This window comes from Ananas comosus, linkage group 15 (genome assembly GCF_001540865.1).
Source record: "Ananas comosus cultivar F153 linkage group 15, ASM154086v1, whole genome shotgun sequence".
Lineage (NCBI taxonomy): Eukaryota > Viridiplantae > Streptophyta > Magnoliopsida > Poales > Bromeliaceae > Ananas > Ananas comosus.
The window spans coordinates 5,655,673-5,677,321 of record NC_033635.1 but is presented as its reverse complement, the minus strand read 5'-3'; the positions used below and the strand labels follow the sequence as shown (position 1 = coordinate 5,677,321).

General features: G+C 31.4%; 1 protein-coding gene across 2 annotated transcripts in view; it reads right to left on the bottom strand.

Annotated features, from left to right (window-relative positions):
- LOC109721139 (protein DETOXIFICATION 42-like) overlaps positions 2,762-21,649 on the bottom strand; it is a 23,826-nt gene continuing 4,938 nt past the window's right edge. Inside the window, exons 1-14 of one of the 2 annotated variants that reach the window (XM_020248569.1) lie at positions 16,328-16,411; positions 15,822-16,082; positions 15,555-15,676; positions 13,853-14,086; positions 13,518-13,708; positions 10,898-11,033; positions 10,130-10,226; positions 9,946-10,046; positions 7,694-7,857; positions 7,109-7,180; positions 6,907-7,023; positions 6,702-6,797; positions 6,443-6,564; positions 2,762-2,938 (exon numbers count right to left, since the gene is read on the bottom strand). In XM_020248569.1, the coding sequence (XP_020104158.1) occupies positions 2,896-2,938; positions 6,443-6,564; positions 6,702-6,797; positions 6,907-7,023; positions 7,109-7,180; positions 7,694-7,857; positions 9,946-10,046; positions 10,130-10,226; positions 10,898-11,033; positions 13,518-13,708; positions 13,853-14,086; positions 15,555-15,676; positions 15,822-16,078 (1,752 nt within the window). In that variant the 5' untranslated portion in view covers positions 16,079-16,082; positions 16,328-16,411 and the 3' untranslated portion in view covers positions 2,762-2,895. Of the gene's footprint in view, positions 2,939-6,442; positions 6,565-6,701; positions 6,798-6,906; positions 7,024-7,108; positions 7,181-7,693; positions 7,858-9,945; positions 10,047-10,129; positions 10,227-10,897; positions 11,034-13,517; positions 13,709-13,852; positions 14,087-15,554; positions 15,677-15,821; positions 16,083-16,327; positions 16,412-21,649 lie in introns of those variants that run through there. The other variant, XM_020248567.1, reaches the window with a different exon arrangement.

The window sequence follows — 21,649 nt, the reverse complement described above, 5'->3', positions numbered from 1 at the left end:
AAATCACGTAAAATTTTTTATCTAAAGTTTTAGTGTCATGTCATCGCTTTTTGTGAGATTTTTTTTTTTCAATCATTGATTTTGAGCCTTTTGGATCACTAAGTAAATGATATAGAAAAATCACAATAATACTCTAGATTAAGTCTACTGGAGCCGATCATATATTCGAAAATCTTAGCATTGGAAACGACTTGATAACACGGAGGCCACAGTGCTTCTTAGAGCACAAAAGTTGGACTATATATGTATATATAGTCAGGCTACTATACTATCGATAGCACCAAGCTCTTGATGCTATCGATTTTTTCACCGTTAGATCTACCTCTTTGGCCATTTCCACCCGTTAGATCATATTATTCAACCAACCACTTACTCAACCCTAGGAGACTACTATCATCCTAATCGCACATCCCTTCAAGTATGAATCTAAAGGGTGGAAATGGTCAAAAGGGATGTGTGGTTAGGATAATAATGGTCCCTTAGGATTGAGTGGGTGGTTGGTTGAATAGTATGATCTAACGGGTGAAAATGATCAAAGGGCTAGATCTAATAGCCGAAAACTTAGTAAGCACTTGGTATTGTATTATTGATAGCATAGTAGTCGGACTCTCTTTTTTTCTCTCTTTCTCTCTCTATATACATCGGGGGAAAGAGAGAGTCCGGCTACTATACTATTATGAGTACGATCACCTTCATACTTTAAGTCGTTTTCGATGATGAAACTTTCGATTCTATGTTTCATACCATTAAACATAATTAAAAGTATTTAAATATTTTAGAAACTGAACATAATAATGTTTTGATATCATATACCTTACGATCAAAGTGCTCAAAATTGATATTTTTAATGGCCGGTATGGAGCATTTCCAATTTAACGGTGTAGAAGAATCAGAATTTTAAAATTTTAATAAAAAAATTCTATTCACATTGTCCCCACTTATATTTATAGGTTAGAAAAAAAAATGCAGAAAAATGCTTAGAAAATTTCGAAAGTCACCAAACTATCCAAAAATCCATGGTTTGGGGCGTCCGGAACCTTCTTTCGAGGATCCAAATCTTCATGTCTGTTGACATTCGGGTGCCCCCCAATTGAAATTGATGGCTTGAACCTATCGTAATTACGCCCGAAAAGCTGTTCGGGTGCCAGGACATAAGCCCAGTTCCATCATAGCAACACCTGGAACATTCAGGCGCCCGGCTCAGCTCTCGTGAGTCGCTTCGTCAAACACGTGCTCCCAGACAGGGGTCAAATCAATCTCGCCAACTCACTGGGTTGCTACAGTACCCACATCGGGCATCTAAAACTAGCTACAGTACATTTGGGCTCTCCTACAATGCATTTGGGCGTCCGAAAGTGGGGTCCGAAACTCTAACCCCTCAACTCACAACTTTCGATGCCCTAAATAACATTCGAGCATTTGCCAAAAACAAAAGAAGTAAAGTTTTGAGTTCCAGAGTCTATTTTCGCATCTATTTTGTGCCGAAATAGCTATGACTCGGACCGCCACCCCCCAGACATGCTGACCAATCAGTTGCACTGTAATCTTCACTATGTGCCAAGGTGTAGTACACTAAGTCTACATGAGAGTGTTGATCACCCTTGACTCCCTCGTATGCATTGTGAGGGTTGATCACCCTTGACTCTCACGTTGCATTGGAGTGCCGATCCTCTTGACTCTATATATGGTACTTGGACGAACGATTGCCCTCGACTCCAGGTGCTTACGATTGGAGAGTAGTACGATCTCCCTCGGCTCTCCATGAGATGTAGTGTGAAATGGAACCAATCAAATATATGGTGAGAGACATGAGGTAAATTGGGCACACTTGTAAACAATGGCATAGTGCCATCTTGTTATATCTGAGGCATTGTAGTTGTATTTTAATTTAGTGTATTTCTATTATAGAAATTTGTGTTGTCCTCATTATTTATCTACTAAAGCCTTCTTTGAACCGAGTGAGTATAAAACGTCATTTTCGGCAACTACACCCACTAAAAACTTAATTAAAGTTCTCGCCCCTTTGTTGTTTATCCTTTTTTAGAGCCTACGATCACCGGTGAGGCATGTGACTGCGGCAAGAGTGTCGCGGAGTAGTTGGACCTAGTGAGAGGTCTAGTTGTACCCTTTTTATGAAAAAAAAAGGACTTGTAACATTTTGGATGATGATATATATTGTAAACTTTAAATTTAAAGTTGTAATAGTTTTAGTTATTTAGTATTCACTCTGATGTTTTATTTTACTCCTTCATGTATGAGATTGTATTGGTTGACGTATAATTCCATTTCGTTCGGGTAAAAACAATTCTATTCATTTGGCGGGTTTGTTGCATGTGCCAAGCTGCCCAATTGGCGGTCTGAAGGCGTGACAGAGTGTTGGGGTGTTTGGATTGAAGCAATTGTAATTTGGTCATTACTTAAGTTTAATAAGAATAGAATATTAGTTTCATTATTGATTATGACATACTAAGGAAATTCCGCATCATGTCATGGGCTTAATTCCTTGAGAATAGTTTTACCACAAAAATGTCTGAACTCATATTTTATAGAAAGAATTAAATTGTAGCCCCTAGGTAAATGATGAACCTCTTCGGTTTGTCATGATCGTTAGTATAACTAATATTTCTACTCCTTTTAAACTTAGTTTATGATCAAATTGCAATTATGCTAATCCAAATATTCCAAGAAGTGATTAATTACAACTAATATTTACTAAATTCTTTGTAAATAAGAGAAGGTGAACAAATTTGTCAATAAACAGAATAAGAGTATCTATTAGCCCCCATATCAAAGTTCAATACAAGAATTGAATGGTGCATAATCATCTACTATTTATTACATATATTTTATATATAACTGCCTACGACAACAACAAGCTTACAAACTGAAAGCAAATCATCTGCGAAGGAAAGTCCATGGTCCCCTCGCTGCTCCCATCCTGCAAAGAAAACCAATATAAAATGAAATCGTGCGTGACACTAATGTGGAGCACGGAGCGATTCAATAGGATACTAGAACTGGGATAATTAAGATATTCCGTATTCTATCAATTATTTTAATATAAATAAGTTTAAGAAGATACAATAATATTTTATTTATCAAATCTATCAATTAAAGATATCGAATAGTAAATATATTCCTACAAAGTTTAAGTAATTAGGTTTGTCCCTTCAAATTAAGTTTAATGTTGTTGCAAATATATCCCTACTATTAAGCCTTTGTTCGAAATTTTAATTAACCATGGACAAAGTACTCAATCATAGTCAATTAAGAAGTAAAATGACCTTTTCACTGCTCATATATATATATATATATATATAGAGAGAGAGAGAGAGAGAGAGAGAGAGAGAGAGAGAGAGAGAGTCCGGCTAGGATACTATCGATAGTACGAAGTATTTGGTGCTATCAAATTTTCTGCGTGTAGATTTAACTCTTTATCATTTTCATCCGTCGATTTAACTATTTACACGTAACCACCACTCAACCTAGGGAGTCCACATCATCTAACCGCAGACATCTTTTAATCTAAGGGCAGAAAAGTTAATATATAGCACCAAGTCATTGGTGCTATTAATAGCATTCCAACCTAGTTTCTATATATTATATATATATATATAATATATATATATATATATATAATATATATATATATATATATTATATAGGTGCTGTATGCTTATGGAAGCACGGAGCCCTCCGTACTTCCAAGTTATTTTCGATGTTCGAGAGCTTCTATATATATATATATATATATATATATAAAGGCCATGGCTACTATACTATTATGAGTATTGGAGACCTCGTACTCATAAGTTGTTTTCAATGATGGAGTTTCCGAATCAACGATCCACTCCGTTAAATATGATCTAGACTATTTGAACTTCTAGAAAATAAATTTCGTAAATTTTCGAAATCATAATAAAGTCCATCAAGTGGGAATAAAATGAACGGTCAAAATCGAACGACGTTCTAAAAAAGGATGATCGGATCCTTCAATTCAAGATCGGAGTTATTGATCTTTATCTATGTAGTGAATAGAATTTTCTATCAAAAATTCAATAAATTCCGATTCTTTTACACCGTTAAACTAGCAAGTATCCTATATCGGCCGTTAAAAATTGTCAAATTTGTGACTTCTTGATCGTAAGGTAAATAATGTCGAAAAATTATAAAATTTGATTTCTAGAAGTTTTAAATGCTGTAAATAACGTTTAACGGTGTGGATCGTCAATTCGGAAGCTCTATCATCGAAAACAACTTATGAGTACGAGGGCGATCGTACTCATAATAGTATAGTAGCCGGACCCATATATATATATATATATATATATATAATTAGGCTGCAATATTATTAATAGTAAAACGCTCTTTTTGCTATCAAGTTTTTAACCTTTGGATGAAAAATTATAGGGTCGGAATGATATTAGTCGTTTAGAGTTGAGTGGTCCCCCTAGGGTTGAGTGGTCTCCACTGGGTTATAGTATTTAATCCAATGGTTAGAAATAATGAAAAGAGTTGATCCAAAGGCTAAAAAACTGGTAGCAACAATGGGATTTTGCTACTAATAGTAGCCCAGTCCAACTCTCTCTCTCTCTCTATATATATATATAGAACTAGGCTGGAATACTATCAATAGCACCAAGCTATTTGTGCTATTGATTTTTTAGCCTTTTGATTAAGAAATTGGTGGTTAGGATGATGTGGGCCCCCTAGGGTTGAGTGAGTGCTTGGTTGAATCGTATAATCTAACGGGTAAAAATAATCAAAGGTTTAAATCTAACGGTGGAAAACTCGATAGCACCAAATCCTTGGTGCTATCGATAGTACCTCAGCCGGACTATATATATATATATATATATATATATATATATAGAGTTGAGCTAGAATGCTATCGATAGTAAATGAGCTTCGTTGTCACCCATTTATTTTCGATGATGGAGCCTCCAAATCGACGATCGGCACCGTTGACATGATCTATATACCACTTGAAGTATCTATAAATCAAATTTCATACTTTTTCGATATTGTTCTCTTGTCCATCAAGTGGACACAAAATGAACGGTTAAAAATGAATATTTTTTAAAAAATGATTATAGGAATCTTATAATCAAGATCGAGAGTATAGATCTTGTTCTAAATAGTTTACAAAATTTTCTAACCAAAATTCAATTGATTTGGATATCTTTACACCGTTAGACGAAAAAATGCCTCATATCAACCATTAAAATTATAAATTTTGAAACCCTTTGATCATTAGGTTAATAATGTCGAAAAGATTTAAAATTTAATTTCTAGATATTTCAAGTGGTATAGACTATGTTCAACGATGTCGATCGTCGATTTGGAAGCTCTATCGTTGAAAACAAATGGGTGGCAATGCAGTCCGTTTGCTATCGATAGAATTCTAGCTCAACTCTATATATATATAAATTAGCTAGCGAATGTGGCCTACGTGATCTACGAAGTCAAAGGAAGCTGCTCGTAGACGAAGTTTTCTATTGTGCCGCGAAGCCCTTCGACGAAGCCCTCCCACGTAGTTTTTACTAGCATTGTTCGTTTGCTACCATCACGTACACTCCATGTTACTGGTATTGTCAAATTTTTTTTGAAGTCCTTACAAAGCTTCTTGATTGTGCGTTGAACCACAATGGCGAATTAAGGAAGGTAATATATACTTCCATCTTCATCAGAGTATTATGGATTTTTTTTTTTTTAATTTTATTTTACATTTTAGGATTCTTTTAGAGTTTAGGGTTCATATTTTATGAATTTAGAAAAATAGTAGAGAAGAAAAGAAGAGTAAAAGATGGTGTCGGAGATATAGGAGGTAGGTGGTAGAGGTGTAGGAAATGGGTGAAGGGGAAAAAGAGAGAGAAAAAAGGTGGAGAAGAGGTACCAACAATGCGAGGTTGGATGGGTTTTAATAGAGAAAAAATTAAGATGACAGTTGGGGCTTTTTGAGAGGCCATATTTACACACTTCTAACTATTGGAGCTTTTTGGAGGGACAAATTTGTAGTAGTCAAATTGCCGTTTTACATACTAACCGTTAAAAACAAACATTATTAAACTAATGATAACAAACTAGAGAGACAAGTATAAATATATTAGAACTTTCGAAAAACCAAATCTGATCATTTAAATTTTGTAGGGATATAGTTATGTTCGAAATTAAACCTAATTATATATAAGATCACATAGTAAAGTTATTGTCAATATAATTAAAGTATTTTTGAAGGTTAGTAAATGACGCACTTTCATATGTTAAGTTTTTTAGCTCTTAGTTAGTGTCTGGATTAGTTTTTTCTCTTCATACTTAAAACGAAGTATTTACGAGATGAAAATAGAGTTAATCAATGGCATTAATTTCAAAAAAAAAATGTATTGAATCTTTCTCTAATTAAGATCAAAGATCATAATAATGATCAAGCAATATATCATACCTCCAATTGCTAGCAATAGTTCGTAAGCTCATATAGATCGTCAGCGCAATCCATATTCCAATAAATCCATGATGTGAAGATAGGACTATCAAGCATGGAATGCTAATAGCAGCTACTGCAACCTAAGAACAAAATTATAGAAAACTATTATTACACAAATCATTTAATAAAAATGTCTAATTAGATAGGATTTAGACTACACAAAAACTAAAAAGAACATTACTGATTTTAGTGAATTATAGATAGATAAATGATATACCATAGAATATGCAGAATATGAGTAATCAGATGCTCCAAAATTGACTCCATCAAATACAAACGCCAAGGAGTTGATTGTTTGTGTACCAGCAACAAACTGATGACAAAATAAATCCAATTTTAATTGTTAAGAGAGTAAACAACATACTACGTACGTACGTACCCTATTATGTATTTCTATTTGGTACAAAAATGTACGTATATACCGGAATTCCTTTATGGATTATTTTGATCACATTAGCATCCTTGGAGAAAATGCCTGCAGCAAATCGCATCCCCACTCCAAGCACAACTGTCAGAGCCATCCCTAAAACGATGCTTAACTGCAAAATGAGTATTTTGATTATGATTTATATATAATTAGTAAATGTAAGAGACTGATAGTTTAATTTAGAGAAAAAAAAATACCTGCAATACGCGAGCAGTAGCAGTAACAACCTTGCGATGATCTTTCTTGGCAAATGCACTAGCAAGTACAGCCTGTAGATAATAATTAATCACAATCACATGGTAGGAAAACCAGTGTAGAATTGAATGTGTAAAAATAATTTGGTTCGACCTTTATTTTTTTTATTGGTTCAACACTTTTACCTCTTTCAAACAAGTATAATGATATAAGAAATTTCCACAAATTATCGTAGATATAGTTTTCTTCAATGTGCATCTAAATAAAAACTAGGTAATTAAAAAATAAATCAAATATGATGAACAGTACTCGGTGGTTTTATAGGCACTCCAAAATGATAAGTTAGAAAATCAAATATTTACATTCATCTCTTCAATTAGTTAGTTTATTATTTTTTTAGTAATATATAATTTACTAGGACCAATAGATGTAAGAGAAAGCCATAGCAAATAACATCCTATATTAACTACTTGACTATGTTTGGTTTAGCCAAATTACTAAGGCAATACATAATTATATTATTTAAACATAATAGTCTAAATAAAAGTAAATATAATTACACTCTAAGAAGAATAGAATAATGTGACCTGTCCAGCAACAGCCAATCCGTCGGCAAGAAGAGAAGTCGCCAACCAAAGTTGCGAGCAAATTTGAAAAGCAGCCATGACAGTTGGCCCATGATGAGCAGCCAACGAGGCAGCGAGTGTGACGCAGAATGTTACAGCAATCACCCTTGCTAGGAGAAGGAATCCTAAATTTCAGAGAAAGTAATTAATACATGTTTGCTAATGCGAGAGCTTACAACATTTACTTGAACTACAAATACTATAAACAAAAGCACATATTTTGAATTTAGGTCTGTCGATAGGCCCACTTTATGGCAGGAATGTAAAAATTCTCTCTTTTAGTGAATAGTAAAGATAGGGGGAATTTAAAACCTACTCCTCTAAAACTTTAAAGTATCTTTGATGACCCTTCAAAGTTGGAAATATTATCAATACTCCAATAAACAAACAAATCTATTACCAATCCTCTTAAAATATACAAAACTATCACCAATACCCATAACCCTATCTATTACCAATAACCTTAACCCTAAACCCTCTTATATAAACAATGACACTCATTGTATTTTCTAATTTAGAGGGGCATCTATAAAATTACAATTTTTGGGAGGGCATGAAAGATATTATTAACCCATAAAAATAAGATTTTGGCTAGCAAAATCTCTACTACTCTTTTTCAAAATCTAGGTTACCACAATTAAGCTTTCCAAACCCCTCTCCATTTATGCTTTACAAATTTAACATTTAACATCTACATTTATGTATTGTTATTAGGTTAAATTACAAAAAAAAATCCACTAGGCTAAATTTAACATTTAACATCTACTACTCTTTTTCACTTTCCCCTTCTGTCATTCAAAACCTACACTTTGCTCCTTAAAAAATAAAAATTGTTCACTTGGCCCCCACCCTCAGTGTTTCGTTAGGGTTCCGTTTAATCCTATTTTTTATACCTAGAATACCCCTGAAATCCTTATCTTCCTCCTTTTCCCTCACTGACTTCCTCGGCCGCGCTGCCTCACCCTCGCCCTCACGTACTCCTCTGTCCTTGCCCAGACACACACCCTCGCCCTCTTCTGCCCCCTTACCCTCGCCCTCATCTACCTCTCCGCCCATACCCACTACAATCTCCTCTCTACAGTCGTTGAAATTAAAGAGGCGGCGAGGGTGCTGGAGGAGCAGGGGAGCAGGTGGAGAAAACATAGTCAGAGCTGGGGGTCGAGAGAGGTGCGGGCGAGGGTGCGGGATGAGTAGGATTGGGGAGGAGACGAAGAAGATAAGGACAATTTGGTCATTTTGTCATACCGTACGTCCCGTGAATATTTTTTATTTTTTAAGAAGGCAAAGTGTAGGTTTTAATAATGGGGGAAAAGGTAAAAAAGTGGGTATTGACAGGGAACTTTTTGTAATTCAGCTTTGTTATTATTAACTATGTAAACTCATTAATTATTTATTTTGATTTTAAGGGAAAGAAATGAAATTTTTTTAACATCCAATTTTTCTATTTGCAAATCGTGCTTCAAAGTGATTTACTTCTCAACTTAAAATTTACTTAAAAATAAATACAATGTGCATAGCATGTGCACTTTATATATATATATATAGAGTAGGATTACTATACGTTTATGAGTATAGAACTCTATGTCCTTATAAGTTGTTTTTAATGATGGAGCTTCTAAATTAATAATCCACACCATTAAATATGATCTAAAGCATTTGAAATTTTTAGAAAATGTATTTCATTTGTTTTTTGAGTTAGCCATCGCCCAAAATACTATAGCCAAATTTAGAGCTTTAGCCCTATTATCTCTTATAGGACTACCTAGGATCTCAACTATAGTAGCCGAACTATATATCAAGAGAGAAAGAGAAAGAGAGAGTACGACTATGGTGCTTCCAAATTTTTAATCCTTGAATCAACATCTTTGATCTTTCTAAGCCTTGGATTAATATTATTCTCCTAAGGGGACTACTAAAATCTAGGGGGATCACTCAACCCTAGGGGGAACCACTATCATACCAACCATACAATTCTTGATCCAAGAGCTAAAAAGTCGGAAGTGCCAACTCATTTATACTTCAGAAAGTATAGTAGCTCTCCATATTATATTTATATATATATAGAAAATAAATACTACAAATAATTAACATACGGTGGTCACTAACTTTAAAAAGTGTGAGTACCTATAAAGTACATTACCTAGTTTAACCATAAACTAAATTAAAAGTATAAGTATATAGTCTAATATCATGAAAATTTAAATGCATCTCACCACATCGAAGGAATCGACTGAACTTCAGGGCTTTTATATTTGGTGGTACGACATCAACTTGTTGAACTAGTCTACATAGCAGTATCAATGTTATAAGGTACCTACAATGAAACATCTAATATAAGATCATTGGTGTTGGTATCTGAAATTGTAAATAACAATAAGGAGGAAAAGAATTACTTACTGAGAAATAACATGAGCAATTGCTGCACCACTAACACCCATATGGAAAACAAATATTAGAATTGGATCTAATATGATATTTGTCGCATCTCCAGCCACTGCAAGGGGACAAAAAAAAAAAATACTACAATGAGTGACGTTAAAATCATGTCTTATAGGAAATAAAGTTGTTCGTAATTCAAATATATTTTGAGAAGAAAAGGTGTGATGCTGTTTTTCTGGGCCTACAATTGAACTCTAAAACTCTAAACTTCGTGACAACTGATTAATCAAAACTCTTGATATGCGAATTATTTGCCTAATTTTAGTACTTCTAGAATGATACGCCAACCAGTCTAACAGCTTAGTAAGTTAAACAAAAACAAACCTTCTAATATGACCGTAAAAGTTCAAACTTAAATACTAATAATAAGAATACAATCCTATAAATAATTAATCGCGTTCTAAGCATCTCATGATATACAAATATATATATATAATTATTAGAACACATCATATCAACACACTATGTTGCCATTTGAATGTACGTTGTTGTGATATATTATGCTAGAAATACAAGTTGATGCAGTCAATATAGCACATCCTACTAGTATAACCATTTTCGAAACTTTGGTGACAATTTAATATACCAACTTTGTACTTGACGTGAAAAGTAAGCCGCTTAGCAAAGTGTATTAATTGTCTAAAAAATTTTCTTATAATATTGGCGACATCAAAGATAACTAACTATATATAAAAATCCAATCAACTTGTTAATTATATACTTTACCAGTAGCATACAAAGGAGTTCTTGTATCCTTAAATCCGCGAAAGACCCCTTGCATGGCCAAAGATAAGAGAACAGCAGGGGCACCAAGTGATCGCAACATCAGGTATCGCAATGCTGGGTTTAGCATAGGAGAACCCTATCATTTATAAAAGTAAAACTGTAAATATTAGTAAGAGAATCAATAATATAACTTAAAGATATATATTTTACTGTGAAAATTAAATTTATTATTTTGGATTCTCTAAAAATAGATATAATTTATATAATTAAATAATACTATTATTTTCATCCATTTAGATACTGGTAATAAGATGTTATTTAGTCACTTTCTCTCTTGCACATAGAAGACAAGTAAATCAATATTAATTTGGCTTCAATACTTTTTATTAATTTTTTATCCACGTAAAAAGTCATGATTTCTTAACAGTCCATTATAATACAATATAATATCAATCACAATCAATGGTTCATTTATACAGAAGATGCAAATATGCAATGCAAGCACATTGTCAAAAATGTATGCATTTGAACTAAAATACGTGGTCAATATTAATTGTAAAGATATATGATATTGTTCATCAATTCTTATGATCGACAATGCATATTTATAATACAAATATTGTAATTGAGAAATTAAATAAGTTATGTTCGACAAATAATTACAAGTGTAATAGAGGATGAAAACATTTGTTAGCTATTTATCTCTTAAACGTTGTAAATGAAAGAAAATTGCCATCATCTTGAAGAGTGTAGATGTTTCCGCAGTTCAAACACGTAAAATGAAAGCCAATACATTGTCAAGAAGATAGGAAAAAGAGTGTATAGTAATTGATTATATAATTGTATCATGGATAAAAAAAATAAAAAAAAGGTTGATTTAACTGAAATGGTAACTAGAGAAATAAAAAAAAAGAAAAAGAAAAAAGATGACACATTCAGCACCATCATTCTCAGTGAAAGCTAGAAGAGCTATATATGTTAGATATATAGGTGCCTTACTTGTTTGAAGGTTATCCCTAATCAACAACATTATTAACCTTCTTTAATTCGATCACTTACTTATTACATTTTAAGCAATAATTTTGTCGCTAATGTAAACTGTTCAAGTAAAATACATAATTTTAACAGAATATAAATTTAAAGAATACCAAAAATAATTCTTTACTTAGGCACCAACCAAATGAAATTAAACTAGAAGGAAGAGGTACCGTATTTCCTTTCTGTAATTATTAAGAGATATTTGGATCGTTTTATCTAAGATTCCTAGGAATTGAAAGGTTAAGGGGAATTCCATTCATATGGTGGTAATGAGATTACTGGAAATTATATAATTCTTGCATTTGATTTGCACAGTTATCGCACTGAAGATTATTCAGATTATAAAATTATTGTATTTGGTTTAATAGTAAAATTTCAATAATATATATAGATAGTAATATATATGGTTTTCCGCAATTACTCCTATACATAAATTTTATTTTTACTTACATATGACAATTTGAATTTCAAATTTGACTTTCATTTTAAAATTTGAATTCAAAATTTGAATTTGAATTTAAAATTTAAAATGTATATTTAAAATCTAAATCTATATTTAAAATTTAAATTTTAAAATTTAAAATTTAAAATTTCAATTTGAAATTTAAAATTTGGATTTGAAATTGAAATTTGAATCCAAATTTTGAATTTAAATTTGAAATCGAATTCATAATTTGAATTAAAATTTGAAATTAAAATTGATTTAATTTAAATTTGAAATTAAAATTTGATTCAATTTAAATTTGAAATTAAATTCGTAATATAAATTTGTATTCAAAATCTAAATTTGATTGATTTCAAATCTAAATTGGAATCTAAAATTTAAATTCAAATTCAAATTCAAATTTAAAATTTAAAATTCTAAAATCAAAATATGAAATTAAATTTGAAATTCGAATTTAAAATATAAATTTGAATTAAAAATTCAAATTCAAAATCATTAAATTCAAAATTTTGAATTCAATATTGAATTCAAAATCTAAATTTCAATTTGAAATTCGAATAACAAAAGCTAAACTTGGATTTAAATTTTGAATCCAAAATTAAAACTTAAATTCAAAATTTGAATCCGAAATCAAAATTTAGAATTTGAATAATAAATTAGAATTTGAAATTGAATTCAAAATGTGTATTTAAATTTTAAATTTAAATCTAAATTTATGATTCAAATTAAACCGAAGGTAATTTAGTAATTCGATCAGCTCCCTTCGGAATAAAATATAATCCATTAGATTACTGAATGAAATTATTCAAATCCAGTAATCTATAATAGACTTCCCGTGGATGGCACGAACCAAACAACCCCCCGAAACAAAACCAAAAATTTTTGGAAAGTGGGAAATAGTATGGTCAAGCCATAAAATCGTACTAAATTTTTTTAATATTAATTCCATGCAATGTTTATCAAGATATTATAAATTCTTCTTCTACTTGCAACATTATATATATATATCACATAATTTTAATTTGGAACAAGTCAAGTGATGTCAAAGCCGAAGAGGAAGCAGACAGTACATCCAACCTTTAGGAAAAACTTAAAACTTGTGGAAAAAAAGAAAAAGAAAAAGAAAATTATACTCACAGACTTCACACCCATGATGCTCAAGACTAGTTTCGCCGCGAAAATCAGGAAGACAGTCTGAAGAAGACCAAGAACTCCACCAACAATTAGTGCAGATGAAACTGAGGGAATGTATTTCCTCTTGCATCCATATCTCGACAAATTAGTACACTCGGCGGCAAGACACGATGCGCCACAGTTTGTCTTAGAATCTGAAAATTAGTAATCACAAGAACGTACAAAGGATGAAGAATTAATCAGCTGTTCTAAAAATTCCCAGAAACAAATTAAGTTTCATATATATCTATGAGATCAAGAACATATATATATATATATGTATAGAGAGAGAGAGATACCAGTAGTAGTGCAGGGAGGCAGGTCGTCGTTCAGATCATTATCGTCTGCAGGAGAATAAGCCTTTTCCAAGTCTTCAGTTTTGTGTTCTACTGCTTCATTAATGGCTTTGCTGATAATGGCATCTTCCTCGGCAACAAAGGAGGTGGTGACACTAACAAGAGGATATATGCAAACCTTCGAAACCTGGTTGAATATTGCAATAGAAACCCCCACAGCAGCAATCTCCACGGAACCTATATATATATATATATACTCCACATTGGCTAGATGAAGGAACATCAAATTTGCAAATGTGCCTAACATTTCTTAACAACAGTTTAACCCTTCTATCTCTGATTTTTTTTTTTTTTTTTTTTTTCACTACCTTATGCAAATGCTTACTGTCAAATTCTGCTGGTTAATTAAATTCTCTAAAAAAATAATTTTGGCACTCAAAATGATAATACCATTAATTATATTTTCTTTACTATTCTCTTTCAAAACTCTTTCACCACCGTACTGATAGAGAGAGAGGAAGCCCAAAATATAAACTGCAGGATCAATTGTTTATATACTCCTGAAAAATTTTCGACTTTTTTATTTATCTCTATTAGAACATTAATATTAAAAATAACTTTTTAACATTCTTAGTTATTACCGACTGTCCCTAAAGCATGTGGCAAAGGGTTTGGTGGTTGGTACCCTAGGTCCCAAGTTCCAATCCTAGTTGATTCATATTTCCAGTTAAGTTTATTTCTAAATAAAATAAACGAAGCGGATAGCGTGCTACCTATCTCTCTCAAAAAAAAAAAAAAAACATTCTTAGTTATTTTAAATATATCCCTAGAGTTAAATTTTATTGATGAACTGTTAGGAACATTTGTTATCTCTATGAAATTACTCTTTTGTCATTTTAAATATATCTTTCTACCGTCATCAAATTTACTTATTTGCCCTTAAATTAAGAGCAAAAGAGTTATTTTAACTCTTTTGCCTTTTTCAAATATACCTACTGTCGTCATCAATTTTTTTTTATTTGTCCTTAAGTTAGGAGCAAAAGAATTATTTTGATATCTTTTTAACTCTGATAGAAATTTAATCCGGATTTAATGTGTGATGACTTAACGGGTACTAAAAACAAGGTTATTTTTGAATAACAAAGAAATACACGAGGAATATATTTGAAACAAAAAAGAGAAAAAATATATAAAATATTTCAGAAATTTTGAGGGATAATAGATATTATCCCTAAACTATACAAAAGAAAATCTGTCATAAAAGGACAAAAGGCAATAAAGTACTAATAGTTTATTCCATATAAGATTCCAATAAAAGACGCTTCCGAGAAACTTTCATGAAAAAATTAAAATCTTAAAGATTTGTGTAAATAAAAAAAAAAAAGAGTTAGGAATGTCCCTAAAATGGTTAAAAGGAATAAGAAACACGCATGCATATCAATTTCATTTTAGATGTTATAATTGAAATCAAAGGTAAAATCCAACTTCAAAAAAAAAANTCCCCAAAATGGTTAAAAGGAATAAGAAACACGCATGCATATCAATTTCATTTTAGATGTTATAATTGGAATCAAAGGTAAAATCCAACTTCAAAAAAAAAAAAAACATTTCATACACGAAAACTAGCCCGGGAATCTGAGGGTTGCAACCACGATATATACCAAGAAAGGAAAAATAATATATATAGTAATAGTGAAGAACAAACCTAGTCGGCCGATGAATGCGGTATCGACAAGAGAAGCGAGCGGATCGGCTGCTAAAGCCAATGCGGCGGGCACGGCGATCCGCATGATCTCCGAGCCGAGCTCATCAAGCTTGAACACACGCCTGCTCAATGAGTCCATCATATATAACAAATATGTCTATGTACAACACCATGACTATTTTCTGATCAACTTCTGAACTCCAAAAGTAGTACTATATACGTAAAAAGGAGTTGAAACTCGTTGAGTGTTTCCATATCTGAAGTTACCTGATATCCATGATGAACAGATAAAGCCCCGTATTTCTCGGCCTCCCGCTAATCGGCGGCAACGACAAATCCTCGTCTTTGTTGGCGGCAAGATCTTCTTCTTGTGCATCCTCTCCTTGTTTCGAAGCAGCAGCATCATCACCATCATCATCATTCTCCGTCGACGGATCAGGGATAGTAATATTTTCCTCGTCACGAGTATCATCAGAAGGTGCTGCCAGTGGAGGCGGAGGAGGAGGAGGAACATGAGCTTCCATTGATCTGAACGGATCGAGAAGAAACTCTCAAATGCCTGCAGTCTATTAATTATGCTGCAGAGAATTAATATGCAGGTGCCTAGAATTTGACACGTCGGTTGTGTAAGACAGAAGCTGGCGCTGCATGCAGTAGCAACCAAAAGAGCTGCATGCTTCAGAATGCAGCAGGTGGAAATTAACACTACTACAAGTTTCACGAGCGAAGACAAACTATAATTAACCAGCAAAATTAATTAAACTGAGACCAACCCCGAGAAAAATGAAAATGCGGCACAAGCTTCAGGAAAATTAAAGGGAACCGAAGAATTAAGGGTGCAGGCACCACCACCAGTGCAGTAGTGTTAATTAATTAAGAGGGAGTTTCACGTACTTAATTAGATAATTTGGTCCGTATATAAAGGGTTGAGGACCCAGTTTGGAGCCTACACTAGATGAAGCCCGGAGCTAATTAACTAGGTGAGCACATTTAATAACGCACCCAACTCCTTAAACCCAAATGTTACTATAGAGGTCTCAAACTGCACATACACCCCTAAAGAAGTGTATGATATACACTTCACTCATTCTCGGGTGGAGATCGGCTTTTTTATTAATCACACCGATGTGGCTAATAAAGATCATTCCATTCTAGATAGATAGAGTGTATATCACACATCTCTTTTGGAGGTATACAAGTAGATTTTTCTTTTATATATATATATATATAGAGAGAGAGAGAGAGAGAGAGAGGAGCTAATATTTAAGCGCTAATTTTTAACTTTTGGGCACTTGGATCCATACTATTATGATCACCATCATCTAGTAAACCTAAGAAATTTAAGAGTCTAAAAGTTAGAAATATATATGCTTCTAAAAGTATAGTGACCCGTGATCTCTCTCTCTCTCTCTCTCTCTCTCTCTCTCTCTCTCTTTAGTATTAAATTATATATAATATATCCCGCGTTGAGCTTTCAAAGCATAAATGTTTGATGTTTGTAATTTTTTATCGTTGGATTACTATGTACCGAATTCTATTTTGTAGTATGCTATGGCACAACCATCACTCAACTCTAGGACGTCTATCATCTTGAACGTCTAATTTAATCAAAGGCCAAAATTATCCTAACGTATTAGTAATTGATACTTTTAAAGCTATGGAGCTCAATTATATATATATATATATTATTATATAGTATATTAATATATATATAATATATATTATATATTTATTTATTATGGAACCTGATATGTGCTTTCGAAGACCATTAATGTGCTTTAAATTTTTAATCTTGAATCAACCTTTGTGATTATTTTTAGTTCTGGTTAATTCTTTTCTGTATAAAGGGACCATTAATCCCTATAGTGTGTTCTTATATTATATAATATATTATATATTATTATATATATATAATACTAATATATATATATATATATATATATGTTCCTGTTACTTTCGAAAGTACGGAGGCCTCCGTGCTTGTCAGTTGTTTTCGATGATGGAGCATCCGATTCGACGATCGGCTCCGATAGGTATGATCAACGCTATTAGAACTATTTAAAAACCAAATTTCATATTTTTTTGACATCATTTACCAAGTAATCAAAAAGTCTAAAAAATGACTATTTTAACGGCTGATGTGGCACATTTTAAAGTTCAACAATGTAGAAGAATCCAACTTACATGAAACTTTAATAGAAAATTTTACTTAACATCAAGAGTAAGAATAATACTTTCGATTTGAAATTTGAGTCTTTTATCACTATTTTTTGTTAGATTTTTATTTTCAACCGTTCATTTTGAACCAACTCGTTCACTAGGCAAATGAAGTCGAAAAATTATAAAATTTGGTTTCTAAATAGTTCCAATAGTGTAGATCATGTCTAACGGAGCCAATCGCCGAATCGGATACTCCATCATCAAAAATAACTTACAAGTACGGAGGCCTCCGTATTTTCGAAAGCATAGGAGCCTCTCTCTCTCTCTCTCTCTCTCTATATATATATATATATATATATGGGTAAAAGTGGTTAGGATAAACTCCGATCGAATTCGATACTGGAGAATTAGTAAGACGTGGATACACTTCTTAATTTATAATGGGATCAGTGGGCAACAAGATGTAAATATGAATATCACAATTTAACATTCAACACATATTCTTATTCGAATTCGCATCCAAAAAAAAAAGTTGGATTTGAATATCGTTTTTGCAAAAATCCGATCCCGTATTCCAATGTTTTCACACTTTAGAGATAAGAGAGATGTTAATGTATATTATAGGTAGATAATTAAAGTAATTTCTATATCGTGTTATTTGCTTCTTTTATTAAAAATTTTATGTTAAAATTGCATCTATGCTAGCTAAAATATTAAATTTTATTGAATAACATATATGAATACAAAATTTGAATACTGAATCTTTTAGTTCAAATTTATGTCTTATTCCTTCAAACTTTAGCTCATATTTATATATATGCAAATTAGTATATATTATTATCTAAATAATATCGGTATACAAATCCGACTCATATCTGAATCCGAATTTATTTTTAGTGAATGTTTTAATCAAAATTTAGAATCCGACACATATCTGCATCCAAATTTGCGTTCAAATATATATATATATATATATATATATATATATATGAGTTAGTTAGAATACTCTCGATAGTAAACGGGCGTTTTACTATCGAGTTGTTTGCGGATGATGAGCTTCCAAATTGACGATCGGCTCCCGTGAACATGATCTATACCACTTGAATGTTTAGAAATCAAATTCAAAATCTTTCGACACCATTGCCCAATGATCAAAGGGTTTCAAATTTGTAATTTTAATGGTGGATAAGAGACATTTTCTCGTTTAACGGCGTAAAGATATCTAAATCAATTGAATTTTTGTTAGAAAATTCTTTAACTATTTAAAACAAGATCTATACTCTTGATCTTGATTACAAGACTCCTATCATCATTTTTTAAAGAATATTCATTTCAGCCATTCATTTTTTGTTCACTAGATGATAAAGAACAATATCGAAAGTGCGTGAAATTGATTTTCTAGATAGTTTAAATGGTTTAGATCATATTTAACCGGAGCCGATCGTCAGTTATTTATATATATTTTCCTTTTTTTTTTTTGTTTTTTTCTTTTATTATTTTGTTTTTTTTTATATTGGTTTTATTTGTGAGTGTGATTTTTTTCGATTTGGGAATGCTCTATCGTCGAAAAACATACTCGAGTAGTAAATACGCCCCGTTTACTATCGAAGAGTATATCTAGCTTAACTTATGATGAGTATAGTATATATATATAATTAATATATTAATCATGCCCGAATATAATTTGTTCAGAAAAATCGGACCGTACGCAGAGAGATTAGAGAACTGGACATGCATGGATATATGCCAAACTAGGTGGTGAGTAACTTAATCAATTAATTGCGCGCCTTCCCCAGCTCAAACCTCCCCCAATTAATTACGTGAATTGAAAAAGGAATCTGTGTCTTCATAATTAATTACTACACGAGTCAACAGGCCAGACCCTGTCGGTGTATTTATTTAATTAAAGTATATACATGGAGAATGGTGCTAAAACATACCAAATTCGAGAAGTATATATGAATTTATTTAATTAAAAATGACCAACAACACGATAGCCTCGTTAATTTGATAAAATTCCCCATTAATTATTTAGATAACTTAAATTATATAGAAAATTGAAGGATCTAAATGAAAAAGGAGTAGTGTTACCCATAGTTAATTCGGATTCGGCTAGCAAAAATTCAATACGGGTATATATACTAATACGAATAAAATTCATATCCTAATTTTTAAACCTGTTTATTCGGATATGTGATTTATACAAAATTATACGTTCATCAATTAAAAATTCGAGATAAAAAATGCAGCTATTAAATTAAACTTGTTTTTTTCCTAAATTTATGCTACTAGCATAAATAGTTATAATTCTTAACAATATAAAAATAAAAAACTACAAAATAAATTAAAAAACAATAGAAAACTACATTATACACTATAATATATAAACAATCAAAAAAGAAAGAGATTAAAATAGTACATAATTAAACATAAAATATATAAGATTTTTTTTAGGGTGAGCAAACAGAAAATTCATGTTTAAACATGAAATATAAGTTAATCCACACTTAAATATAAAAAAATATAAGATTTTTTATTCGGATTTTGAATAATTCGCGAATGATTCGGCTAGCCCAAAAAATTCACATTTTATTTCATTTTTGTAAAAAAATCACATACGGACTGTTTTATTCGAATTTTTAATAATTTATGAATAATTTGCGAATTAACTAATTAAGAGACTCATACATGTACATAGAAAAAAAAAAATAGACGTAAATCATAGACCTTTCCCTCCATGAGCCAATATTTTGTGCTTCTCTTATCAACCTTTCTTTTTCAATATTAAAAATCCAAAAGAATTAATTGTTTAAGTCTTTGGATTGAGTACGTAAAATATAAACTTATTTTTTGGATGTACAGATAGCATATCTCAAAAAAAAAAAGAAAAGAAAAGAAAAATCTACATTAATTGAGTAGGGATCCAATTATATATGTGTAAGCTCACAAATTTTTATTTGAGTATAAAATTAAGTTTAAAATATCCAAAGATGTGAGAGTGTTTGAAATGCATACTTATAAAGTTTCCCAAGTTGTGAAAATTGATTCTCTATGCATCAAATGATGTTGAAAATCAATGATCCAAAATTTTCAAGAAATTAAGGACAATACTGCAAACTGAAGATAAAGATTTTTAAAAATCATGAATTTTTTAATGTAGCACCTTTTCATATTGTAAAACACCTTCAATGGTTTAGATCCTCGTTTTGAAATTTTTGTAATTCGATTTTTATCTTGTTTAAGAAATGGGAAACTTAAAATTGTGTAATTGAAATTAATTTGGCCTAATTTCACCTACCAAAAAGTAAAGGTCAAATTGTATTATATAGAAATCCTCTCCACTATAGGACATAATAAAATAGACCCCCTCAATTTTATTTTATTTTATTTTTTTCCACTGATACCTTTTAAACTTCTATTTTGGTTTTTATTTGTGTTTTCATAGGTAATTAATATGAAAATATGTTAACCTTTTATGGCCTAATGAGTATTAGCAGTTAATCATAAAATGAACTTTTATTGGCTGTAAAATAATTAAATTTTAAAATTTGAAGGATACGTGATAAAATTTTTAGTTTATTTAACTAAAATCAATCAATACTTAAAAAAAAAAAAAACAAAAGTCGAAGGACCTCAATCAAAGAAGATATAATTGAGGGAAATATTTCACAATGGCCTTTCGGTTCCTTTTTACCCAAAGAATAAATTAAAAAGGAAGAATTTCAAATATATGCCTTAAAGTTGAGAGGGTCTCCATGCATCTTAACCTTCTAAAGAAAATAAAAAATAAAAAAACTATTTGTACACCTTCTAGTTCTAAAATTTTCTAAACCTTTTGAATTTTTAGTATTAAAAAAAAATTGATAAGGACCCAACATATATATATATATATATATATATATATATATAATATATATAGAGAGAGAGAGAGAGAG